The sequence below is a fragment of the Doryrhamphus excisus genome, linkage group LG5, assembly GCF_037039965.1.
Source record: "Doryrhamphus excisus strain RoL-2023G ecotype Guam linkage group LG5, RoL_Dexc_Guam_v1.1, whole genome shotgun sequence".
Classification (NCBI taxonomy): domain Eukaryota; kingdom Metazoa; phylum Chordata; class Actinopteri; order Syngnathiformes; family Syngnathidae; genus Doryrhamphus; species Doryrhamphus excisus.
In genome coordinates this window covers 3,262,980-3,275,304 of record NC_136361.1, presented here as the reverse complement: position 1 = coordinate 3,275,304, position 12,325 = coordinate 3,262,980, and the positions used below count along the sequence as shown (strand labels likewise).

The following is a 12,325-nucleotide window of genomic DNA, read 5'->3' as shown; positions in this document are numbered from 1 at the left end:
ACACAATAAGGACAAAGACGGATCGCTCCGAAGCCGATAGCCAATTAGCTCCCAGCAAAGCCTTTCACACAGAACACCGCGTACGATTCGGGCTGTTTCAATAAATCACAGCAAGGCATTTAAATGGATCGCGGTCAAAGCTAAACGCCCGGCTTGTCTCAAGCTAAGCGCTCGGCGCACTGGGCGTGCGGCGGCGTGTCTTGTGTCGCGCATGAGTGTTCCGAAATAGCCACCGGGAGTTACGATCGACTCCGCGGGATAAGGCCATGATGAAGCGGGAAGGAATGGGAGGAAAGAAAGGTTTTACTTCTGTCTGACGGGATTTAGAAAGTAGTCGCAACGTTAGACTGCAAACAATTATTGGTGCAGCGTCACGACGATGATGCGGATCGCACGGCTCTGATTGGTCGGCTTTCGTTCGTTCCACGCTCCAACAACGATGTCCGGTTGTGGAATCTAAATAGCTAGTCAAAGAGAAACGAGGCTCTTATTTAGGAAAAGCCCCCACCATTTTGGTGGAGAATTGATATCAAAGCACTAGCCCCCCCCCAAGATGAAGATATATACAGGAATCCATCGTTTATCACACCCGACCATGGTAAGTGAACTTCCCTTATTTATAAAACTGATTGATTCTAGTAAAAGCATAGACAATTTTTAGAGCCCTCCAGACATGAAATAACACCCCTATGTTCATCTTTACACTCCTATTACCCAATATGGTAGCTATAATAAGAGAAAATGAAACATAAATAAGACTCAAATGTGTTCCGGCGGTGATGGGGCGCTGAATTGGGGGGGGGGGGGGCGGACAGGAAGTGAATTTGGGGGATCAGAATTCAGCTCGGGTTACGGCCCATGTTGGAAAATTATTGTGCCAGGTTGTGAGAGCACTCAAAGCTCCAATAAAAGTTTGTTGTTCTCGCGATCAAGTCTGGTGCTTGTGTGTCTCACCAAAGATTACAGTTACAGAACAATACTGCCACCACCTGCCACAATACTTCCATACAGGAATCCATCATGGTTCCACACCCGACCATGGTAAGCGAGTTTCACTTATTTATAAAACTCATTGTTCTAGTTAAAGCATAGAAAATTTTTAGAGCCCTCCAGACATGAAATAACACCCCTATGTTCATCTTTACACTCCTATTACCCATTATGGTAGCTATAATAAGAGAAAATTAAACATAAATAAGACTCATGATTGTGTGTGCTGATGTAAAAATGTGTTCCGGTGGTGATGGGGCGCTAAATTGGGGGGGCAGGAAGTGAATTTGGGGGTTAAGAATTCATCTTGGGTTACGGCCCATGTTGGAAAATTATTGTGCCGGGTTGTGAGATCATTTAAAGCGCCAACAAAAGGTTTGTTGTTCTCGCGATCAAGTCTGGTGCTTGTGTGTCTCACCACAGATTACAGTTACAGAACAATACTGCCATTCATACAGGAATCCATCGTTTATCAGGGTAAATGGTTCCACACCCAAACATAGTAAGTGAATTTCACTTATTTATAAAACTCATTGTTCTAGTTAAAGCATAGAAAATTTTTAGAGCCCTCCAGACATGAAATAACACCCCTATGTTCATCTTTACACTCCTATTACCCAAATGGTAGCTATAATAAGAGAAAATTAAACATAAATAAGACTCATGATTGTGTGTGCTGATGTAAAAATGTGTTCCGGTAGTGATGGGGCGCTGAATTTGGGGGGGGGGGGCAGGAAGTGAATTTGGGGGTTAAGAATTCATCTTGGGTTACGGCCCATGTTGGAAAATTATTGTGCCGGGTTGTGAGATCATTTAAAGCGCCAACAAAAGGTTTGTTGTTCTCGCGATCAAGTCTGGTGCTTGTGTGTCTCACCACAGATTACAGTTACAGAACAATACTGCCACAATACTTCCATACAGGAATCCATCGTTTATCAGGGTAAATGGTTCCACACCCAAACATAGTAAGTGAATTTCACTTATTTATAAAACTCATTGTTCTAGTTAAAGCATAGAAAATTTTTAGAGCCCTCCATACATGAAATAACACCCCTATGTTCATCTTTACACTCCCATTAACCAATATGGTAGCTATAATAAGAGAAAATTAAACATCAATAAGACTCATGCTTGTGTGTACTGATGTGTTCCGGCAGTGATGGGGCGCTAAATTGGGGGGAGGGGGGGGCAGACAGGAAGTGAATTTGGAGGTTAAGAATTCATCTTGGGTTACGGCCCATGTTGGAAAATTATTGTGCCGGGTTGTGAGATCATTTAAAGCGGTTTGTTGTTCTCGCGATCAAGTCTGGTGCTTGTGTGTCTCACCAAAGATTACAGTTACAGAACAATACTGCCACCTAGTGACCAGTGTGGAGCACTGTCATTGTTTTTTAATGCCTTATATTTGTATTTTACTTCATTTTATTTTTATTTTTTCTTAAAAAAAGCTCGATTTAGACAATTAATTAATGAATATATTTGAATCCTAAATATATAAACGGCATCAATCACATTCTAACGAAGCTCCCGGAATATTTAAAGGCACAGTGAAGAACGGCAATACCTTGTTTTGCCGAGTGTAAATAGCCATAAAAACACAAGGCAAGCACACAGTGGGAACCGAGGAGCAGGACGCAGACATGTAAATTATTCAAGTTGAGACGTAGGCGGCGGGGGCCGCTTTGTTGGTCCGAGAGCGCCGAGAGTCTCGCTGGCTGGCGCTGATAAAAATACCCCCCTGAAGGTGAACGAAAAAGACATGGCTGCAGGGGCTTGTCTGTGTCTTAAGAAAACAACGGCATCCGAATGCGACTGGAGTGGAACCCCTTGAGGGATGGAATGCATCATTCCGCATGCAAGGGGGGGGGGGGGGGGGGGGTAAAGAAAAACAGATGCTGTTGACTTACTAACTTAAACAACTTCTGTAGGGCGGTAGGAGTTTTGTACAGGAGACAGTACGGGAATGGGAACGCCATTCCAATGGACCACCAAATGATGCACGGCGATTATGGCGTGCCGTACAAATTTAGCGGTGACGAGTTCCGTGTAAACAAGAGGGGCTGGTGTGGTGCTTGGAGAGTGTGGCGGGGAACGCCGTGGAAGGTGCCAAGCGGCTAATCACAAACAATCTGGATGCGTTTATTGTCTTCCTCACGGATGCTCCAACGGGTTGAAGGAACCTCGTGATTAGAAGAGGGCATTTGTGGAAACAGGAAGTGCCGGAGACAACGCGGACATGGCACTAGCTGCTCCTTGGGAGAATAATATCACGTGCGTGTTATGCCACGACCAGAATAAACTATTTATTTTTATGTGCTTTTCAGCTTGTGTAATAATACCACTGCCCCCCCCCCCTCCCCCTCCGGCAACTTGGCCTCCATTACCCATAAACTATGATTTAATTAATGTGCAGTCTTGTGTATGACAGCTATTGTGTTATACTGCCATGACAGGGTCACATGGGCCGTGTCGCTTCCTGTCACACTTTCGATGCGTGATACACACACACACACACACACACACACAACATTGCAAATTCCAACCCAAGTCCATGAATTTTAATTGAAATTACAAACAGGAAGTGGAATTCCAATCAAATTGCGATTGACGGAAGTAGAGTTGAAATTCCATCACATCGAGTAATCCTCGGATTAACTGGCTCCTTATAAAGCGAATATTTACCTTCTATATACTGGTCATTAGAGCCCTCCACACGTGAAATAACACCCCTATAGTTACCTTTACACTCTTATTACTCAGTATAGCAGATAATTTAGTTTGAGCATAGAAAAAAAACCTGTCTATAACGTTCTAAATACAATTACTAACATCATTAGAGCCCTCTAGACATAAAAAAGCACCCCTATAGTCACCTTTGCACTCTAATTACCCAGTTAGTAATTAGTTCTAGCATTAAAAATCTTGTTCACAAACTTGTAAATACTGTTTTTGACATCATTAAAGCCCTTTACACGTGAAATAACACCCCTATAGTCACCCTTGCACTCTTATTACCCAGTTAGTAATTAGTTCTAGCATTAAAATCTTGTTCACAAACTTGTAAATACTGTTTTTGACATCATTAGAGCTCTCTACACGTGAAATAACACCCCTATAGTCACCCTTGCACTCTTATTACCCAGTTAGTAATTAGTTCTAGCATTAAAATCTTGCTCACAAACTTCTAAATACTGTTTTTGACATCATTAGAGCCCTCTGCACGTGAAATAACACCCCTATAGTCACCTTTGCACTCTTATTACCCAGTTAGTAATTAGTTATAGCATTACAATCTTGTTCACAAACTAGTAATACTGTTTTTGACATCATTAGAGCCCTCTACACGTGAAATAACACCCCTATAGTCACCTTTGCACTCTTATTACCCAGTTAGTAATTAGTTGTAGCGTTAAAATCTTGTTCACAAACTTGTAAATACTGTTTTTGACATCATTAGAGCCCTCTACACGTGAAATAACACCCCTATAGTCACCTTTGCACTCTTATTACCCAGTTAGTAATTAGTTGTAGCGTTAAAATCTTGTTCACAAACTTGTAAATACTGTTTTTGACATCATTAGAGCCCTCTACACATGAAATAACACCCCTATAGTCACCCTTGCACTCTTATTACCCAGTTAGTAATTAGTTGTAGCATTAAAATCTTGTTCACAAACTTGTAAATACTGTTTTTGACATCATTAGAGCCCTCTACACGTGAATAACACCCCTATAGTCACCCTTGCACTCTTATTACCCAGTTAGTAATTAGTTGTAGCATTAAAATCTTGTTCACAAACTTGTAAATACTGTTTTTGACATCATTAGAGCCCTCTACACGTGAAATAACACCCCTATAGTCACCCTTGCACTCTTATTACCCAGTTAGTAATTAGTTGTAGCATTAAAATCTTGTTCACAAACTTGTAAATACTGTTTTTGACATCATTAGAGCCCTCTACACGTGAATAACACCCCTATAGTCACCCTTGCACTCTTATTACCCAGTTAGTAATTAGTTGTAGCATTAAAATCTTGTTCACAAACTTGTAAATACTGTTTTTGACATCATTAGAGCCCTCTACACGTGAAATAACACCCCTATAGTCACCCTTGCACTCTTATTACCCAGTTAGTAATTAGTTGTAGCATGAAAATCTTGTTCACAAACTTGTAAATACTGTTTTTGACATCATTAGAGCCCTCTACACGTGAAATAACACCCCTATAGTCACCCTTGCACTCTTATTACCCAGTTAGTAATTAGTTGTAGCATGAAAATCTTGTTCACAAACTTGTAAATACTGTTTTTGACATCATTAGAGCCCTCTACACATGAAATAACACCCCTATAGTCACCCTTGCACTCTTATTACCCAGTTAGTAATTAGTTGTAGCATTAAAATCTTGTTCACAAACTTCTAAATACTGTTTTTGACATCATTAGAGCCCTCTACACGTGAAATAACACCCCTATAGTCACCCTTGCACTCTTATTACCCAGTTAGTAATTAGTTGTAGCATGAAAATCTTGTTCACAAACTTGTAAATACTGTTTTTGACATCATTAGAGCCCTCTACACGTGAAATAACACCCCTATAGTCACCCTTGCACTCTTATTACCCAGTTAGTAATTAGTTCTAGCACTAAAATCTTGCTCACAAACTTGTAAATACTGTTTTTTACATCATTAGAGCCCTCTACACGTGAAATAACACCCCTATAGTCACCTTTACAATCTTATTACACAGTACAGCAGATAAGTTAGTTTGAGCACAGAAAACCTGTCTATAACTTTCTAAATAAGATTTCTAACATTATCAGAGCCCTCTACACATGAAAAAGCACCCCTATAGTCACCTGTACACTCATATAACCCAACATAATAGTTCTACACAATCAGTTCTAGCATTAAAATCGTGTTCACAAACTTCTAAATACTGTTTTTAACATCATTAGAGCCCTCCACACGTGAAATAACACCCCTATAGTCACCTTTGCACTCTTATTACCCACTAAAGCAGATAATAAGTTAGTTTGAGCATAGAAATCTGTCTATAACTTTCTATATACAATTTTTAACATTAGAGCCCTCTAGACATGAAAAAGCACCCCTATAGTCACCTGTACACTCATATGACCCAACATAATAGTCCTACACAATCAGTTCTAGCATTAAAACCGTGTTCACAAACTTCTAAATACTGTTTTTAACATCATTAGAGCCCTCTAGACACAAAATAACACCCCTATAGTCCCATTTATATTTGTATTACGCAATACAATCTCGCATGTTTATGTATGTATGTAGTATATATTTCAATAGTGTGCCGCAGTAATCCCTCCCACTCACAGTCAGGCTTTACGGTGACATTATGGGATAGAAAGAACGGTTTTCCCACTAAGTGTATTGGCATTTCTGCACATGCACACACACACACACACACATGCACACACACACACACACTGGGCCATATAATTGCATTATTCCACAGCCTGAAGAACGTATACGTGCAGGCACAAAGCCATCCATTTCTGCAGATTAAGCACAGACGGGTGCAGCGTCTCTCATGTAAATGTGGAAAAATTGGGGACTTTGCCGGTTGGAGAAAGTCGGGAAAGCAAGTTAGATTATGAATTATTATCTGATGCAAGAAGAGGAAAAGCAAACCAGAAAAAAAATATATAAAAAAAAGACTGGTCGCTTTATTTGTACAGAATGATAATTATAAATAACTCTGGAGTTGCTTGTCCTTCAATTATTGTTTTAAATTGGCTTCTCAATGGGGTTTTTATAGCCTGTTTGATTATATATTGTCGCCGTGGCAACCCCCATGATATATCGCTGTGAAAAGATGTTTACATAACACGTATTATGCTTTGCAGCCTTGTCGCTATCATGGAATAATGTTTCGAAGACATTAATGTAAACAAGACATGACTGCGGTAGCTTTGACGTCCTTCTTGTGTTTTATTTCCTGTGTACCGGCGGAGTAGTATCGCTTTACACTGTACTTTCAAGCCGAATATTTCTTGTTAAAGTACTGGAGGCGGGCTTCTATAGGTTACACTCCTGTTTCGGGAAATAGAAACATCTAATATCGCTTGGACATGATGAACATCCAGCAGCAACGCGACATTTTGGAATTTTGATGAAAAATATACCGAACCGAGTTCATTGTTTCCTCCTAGCTCATTGTGAAGTGAGAGCCTGATGTCACTTTGACGTCTTTCTTGTCTTTTATTTCCTGTGTACTGATGGAGTAGTATCGCTTTTCACTGTACTTTCAAGCCAAATGCGCCTTTGTTGGAAAAGTACTGTAGGCAAGCTTCCATCGGTTTCTCCGTCTAAAAACACTCCTCTTTCAGGAAATAGAAACATTCAGTATCGCTTGGACATGATGAACATCCAGCAGCAACACGACATTTTGGGATTTTGATGAATATATACCACTGTACTTTCTTGTAAAGGTGTTCCTTCAAAGAAGTCATCAGTGAAATGATCACTGCAAAGGACACTAAGTGGTAAAAAAAATGAATGAATTTTTTTTCATAGTTGGAGCACAGAAAACCTGTTTAAATACGGTTTTTAACATTATTAGAGCCCTCTGGACATGAAAATAGCACCCCTACAGTTTATTTTATGTTTATATTACACAATGTAGTGCACATAAAAACATAATACAGACTCACATTCATCATAGCTGGGATAGGCTCCAGCATACACCTCCACCGTGATGAGGATTAAATAGCATAGAAAATGAATGTGTTATTTTTTTGTACTTCCTGTTTTGTACAGTAATAAAAAAAAGCGAGGTACCACTCTGTTTTAAATTAGGACAAATACACACAACACATGACTCTGCAACCATCATCTGTATGTTGAAAGCCATGTTCTCGTTCCCAGAGGAACAGACCAAATGGTGTCTCTTTCTCTCTTATATGCGGCGGCTGTCCGTCATCACGAGTGCGATCCCTCCCAGCAAGAGTAGAATTTGTAACCGTAGCACACACATCGCTCATACGCATTAGTCTCGCAAACACACTTGTATGGATTGGATTTAATTGCCTTAATGAGGAGCTCGAGAAGAACAATTGATTGGATTTAGGTTTGTTTGGACCGCTGATGGAGGTTAAGGTGCTGTGGAAATAAAACGACTGCACCACCTCCACACACCAGTGGTTCAGTCCGAACCTTTTTAGGGGAAAATGAAGAGTTTTTGCCTCCACTCTTGTTTTGGCCCTGAGCTCCAAGCGGCGTGGGGACCGTTAAAGGGAAAGAGCAGATGATTAAGCGAGATGAGAGCCGCGGGGTCAAGGGGGGGGGGGGCAGCGGTAGGGAGGAAAGGGCAGTAGGATAGGGTAGGACGCACGAGCAGTCTGGCCTCATTATGAAAACATTTATCACCACCATCTTTAAAAGGGTCCCTGACATGATTCATCAACATAGCTTAAATATCTTATACTGTATGTTGTTTGGAATTATCTTTGATATTGTTCGACTTTTTAAAGCAAAATTACGTTCCTTTATGGCGCCACACATGACCAAGTTCTCCCTCTTTTCACAATGAGCTAGTAGACTAGACTTAGGTAGGTCGGTTCTGTATATTTTTCATCAAAATAGCCATTATGCCAAAAATGTCGTGTTGCTGCTGGATGTTCATCGTGTCCAAGCGATACTGGATGTTTCTATTTTCCGAAAGAGGAGTGTTTTAAGACAAAAATGGACGAATCAAGTGCAGAGAAGTCGAAACCTATGGAAGCCCGCTTCCAGTGCTGTCCTTTGCAGTGATCATTTCACTGATTACTTCTTTGAAGGAACACCTTTACAAGAAGCATTTGGCTTGAAAGTACAGTGAAAAGAGATGCTACTCTGCCGGTACACAGGAAATAAAACACAAGAAGGACGTCAAAGGCTCTCACTTCACAATGAGCTAGGAGGAAACAATGAACTAATAACCTAGACTTAGGTCGGTCGGTTCGGTATATTTTTCATCAAAATGACAAAATGTCGCGTTGCTGCTGGATGTTCATCGTATCCAAGCAATAGTGCATGTTTCTATTTCCTGAAAGAGGAGCGTTTTGAGACTGAGAAACCTATGGAAGCCCGCCTCCAGTACTTTTACAAGAAGTATTTGGCTTGAAAGTACAGTGTAAAGCGATACTACTCCGCCGGTACACAGGAAATAAAAGACAAGAAGGACGTCAAAGTGGGCTCTCACTTCACAATGAGCTAGGACAGGGGTGGGCAAACTTTTTTGACTCGCGGGCCGCATTGATATGACAAAATTTACGGGGGGGGGGGGGGGGAGACTATATATTTTACACGTAACAGTCCACCTGGTATTATTGTATCTGAAAAATTGTCATGCAATCTGCTATTATTATTTATTATTTTATATTTATATTTAAATATTTTAAAAATAATAAAATATTATAATAATTACAATAAAATTAAAATAATAATTATTATATTATTATTATGTAAAATATGCAAATATAACAATATTATATATAATTAATATAATAATTAGCATTAATATAATAATTATAATAATCATAATAGTTCTAATAATAATTATAATAATCTAATAATAATAATAATTATTATTATTATTATTATTATTATGTGCTTGTGTCCCTTTTTTCAGGAGCACTTTGTAAACAACAGACCATGTCAAAAAACGAAATTGATAAAACCATCAAAAGGTTGGCTCAGGCCATGATGCCAGGTTGTATGTTGAGTTTAAATGAAATACTTTGGAAAGATTGGGCAGGCCGTATTCAAACACTTGGCGGGCCGGATGTGGCCCCCGGGCCGTAGTTTGCCCACCCCTGAGCTAGAAGGAAACAATGAACTAATAACCTAGACTTAGGTCGGTCGCTTTGGTATATTTTTCATCAAAATGTCGTGTTGCTGCTGGATGTTCATCGTGTCCAAGCGATACTGGATACTGTTGGTTTGGACCTTTGTGTTTTGTTTCCTCTTATGCAATAAACATACAAAGAGACAGTACAGAGTCAACCGGTGATGACGGTATGGAGATGGGGGGCAATGACCTCTGGGTGGGAGGTGAAAACACGTTTTATGTTAAGTTTATTATTTAATAATACGACAAGACTGACTGAGTGGGATTCTTTGGGCACAGGATGAAAACTGAGACGCATTTTAGGCAATAATTTTCATGAAAATTTACAAAAGAATCATGGCATACAAAAATTATTTATAAATAGTAAAATACCCCCAAAATTAGACCTTAATTTTGTGTATTTTATTATGTGTGAAATAAATTTTTTTTGCCTGAATAAATAATAAAACCCTAATTTTAAAACCCTAATTCCGGTCATCTTTTGGAAAGTGTGCTAATATCCGTTTAGCCAAAATACCCTTCTGCTAGCTGCAAAATCACCAGTTCCGATGACACAACTCCGCCCGGAGAGAGAGTAATTCATGCTCAGAGCGGATTTAAGCCCGCTTAATGCGCTAATGATAAGTGCTGCGTTTACATGATGCTGGTCCGCGGCAGTGTTGTGACATCGGGCCCCCCATCTGTGGTCTAAAGGCGAAACCTCTAATGAGAACATGACACCGAGAGACGGAGACGGAGGTGTGTGAGGGGCGGATCCCAAAAACCGAACCTTGACATCATCAAATCATGCCGCCGACACCTCCCTCGGGTGGGGGGCAGGGGCACTAACTCAATACCCCCCCCCCCCAAAAAAAAAAACAAAAAAATTACTGACACATTTTTGGAAAGCATCTGCAGCTTGACCTCTACCTCGCATATATAATAAGATAACTGGCATGAGGTCGTTAACGTTTACGTTACACCCCAACCAGCGTGGAGTCACAGCACTAATGCAACACCCAAAGGCGTTGGGGTAGCCCCCCCCACACACACACACATTTACATGTCTTTAACGCCTAATTATGCAACCTCTTATGGCAAAATACATCAAAGCACTTTCACTTCAAGTACACTTTCAGTGGGAAATGTCAAAAGTCACAAACCCATGCTTGGTGTGTGCGCCCCCCTCCGTTTCTTTAAATAGAGTCAAAGCACCCCCCCCCTTGACAAACGCATGCGTGTGTGTGAATGCTAACCTGCCCTTCTGGCACGCGGAGCACAGCCACGCTTTGTCCTTCTTGTTGTAGGCGCAGCAGGTCTTGCACACGTTGTACTGGCAGTCCAGGCACCGGCGCTTGGGGTTGAGCAGGAAGGTGAAGGGCGCGCAGCAGCGGATGCAGCAGTGCTCGTTGAAACGGTGCTGCTTGGAGAGGATGGAGCATCTGCTGCCTTCCTCCGCCAGCTCCTGCTTCATCTCGCTGGAGTCGAGAGAGAGAGAGGCAGAGAGAGAGAGAGAGAGGGGGAGGGACGAAAAAGAGGAGGGAGGAGAGCATCTGGTCAAGAGGTAGAATGTGACGGCGATGTGGAATAAATCGGAGAGACGCTGTGGCAAATTAAAAATGTACAACGTGGGGATTTGACAAGCTTCCTGGTTTTTGCCGTCTTTCACTCGGCTGGCATTTCGGCTTGGAAGACCCCCCCCCCGTCATGCCGTCAAGCACGCCCTCCCCCCCAGCATCCTCAATCTAGAGAGTGTGCCACTTCTATTAATTAAGGCAATCAGTTCCGAGTTCCACATGTCCGAAAGGAGTAGGAAGAAGCAAAGCTTATTAAATCCTACCCCTCCATCTGGTACTTTTACAATCAGTAACTGTTACATTTGTTCACTTCCTGCTTTCTTAAAATGGGTTATGGTTTATTATTTTAATTTAATTTAATTTTTTAAACTGCACGGCGATCAAGTGGTTAGCACGCAGACCTCATAGCTAGAAGACCAGGGTTCAATTCCACCCTCGGCCATCTCTGTGTGGAGTTTGCATGTTCTCCCCCGTGCATGCGTGGGTTTTCTCCGGGTACTCCGGTTTCCTCCCACATTCCAAAAACATGCTAGGTTAATTAGCGACTCCAAATTGTCCATAGGTATGAATGTGAGTGTGAATGGTTGTTTGTCTATATGTGCCCTGGGATTGGCTGGCCACCAGTCCAGGGTGTAACCCCGCATCTCGCCCGAAGACAGCTGGGATAGGCTCCAGCACCCCCCGCGACCCTCGTGAGGACAAGCGGTAGAAAATGAACGAATGAATATTTGTTCTGTTTAAATACGTTTTTAACATTATTAGAGGCCTCTGGGCATGAAAATAGCACCCCTACAGTTGATTTTATGTTTGTTTTTTTATTTGCTTGTTTTTATTTTTAATTTTTTTGTCACGTACCAAAGTACGTTTAAATGCAGAAAACAAAGAAAAATAACTGAAATAAAAAGAAA

General features: G+C 41.1%; 1 protein-coding gene across 2 annotated transcripts in view; it reads right to left on the bottom strand.

The window, feature by feature from the left end:
* Positions 1-12,325, bottom strand: part of myripb (myosin VIIA and Rab interacting protein b) — a 96,136-nt gene that overhangs the window by 45,217 nt on the left and 38,594 nt on the right. For both annotated transcript variants that reach the window (XM_058059354.2, XM_058059357.2), the window contains exon 3: positions 11,097-11,318. In XM_058059354.2, the coding sequence (XP_057915337.2) occupies positions 11,097-11,318 (222 nt within the window). The remainder of the gene's footprint in view (positions 1-11,096; positions 11,319-12,325) is intronic.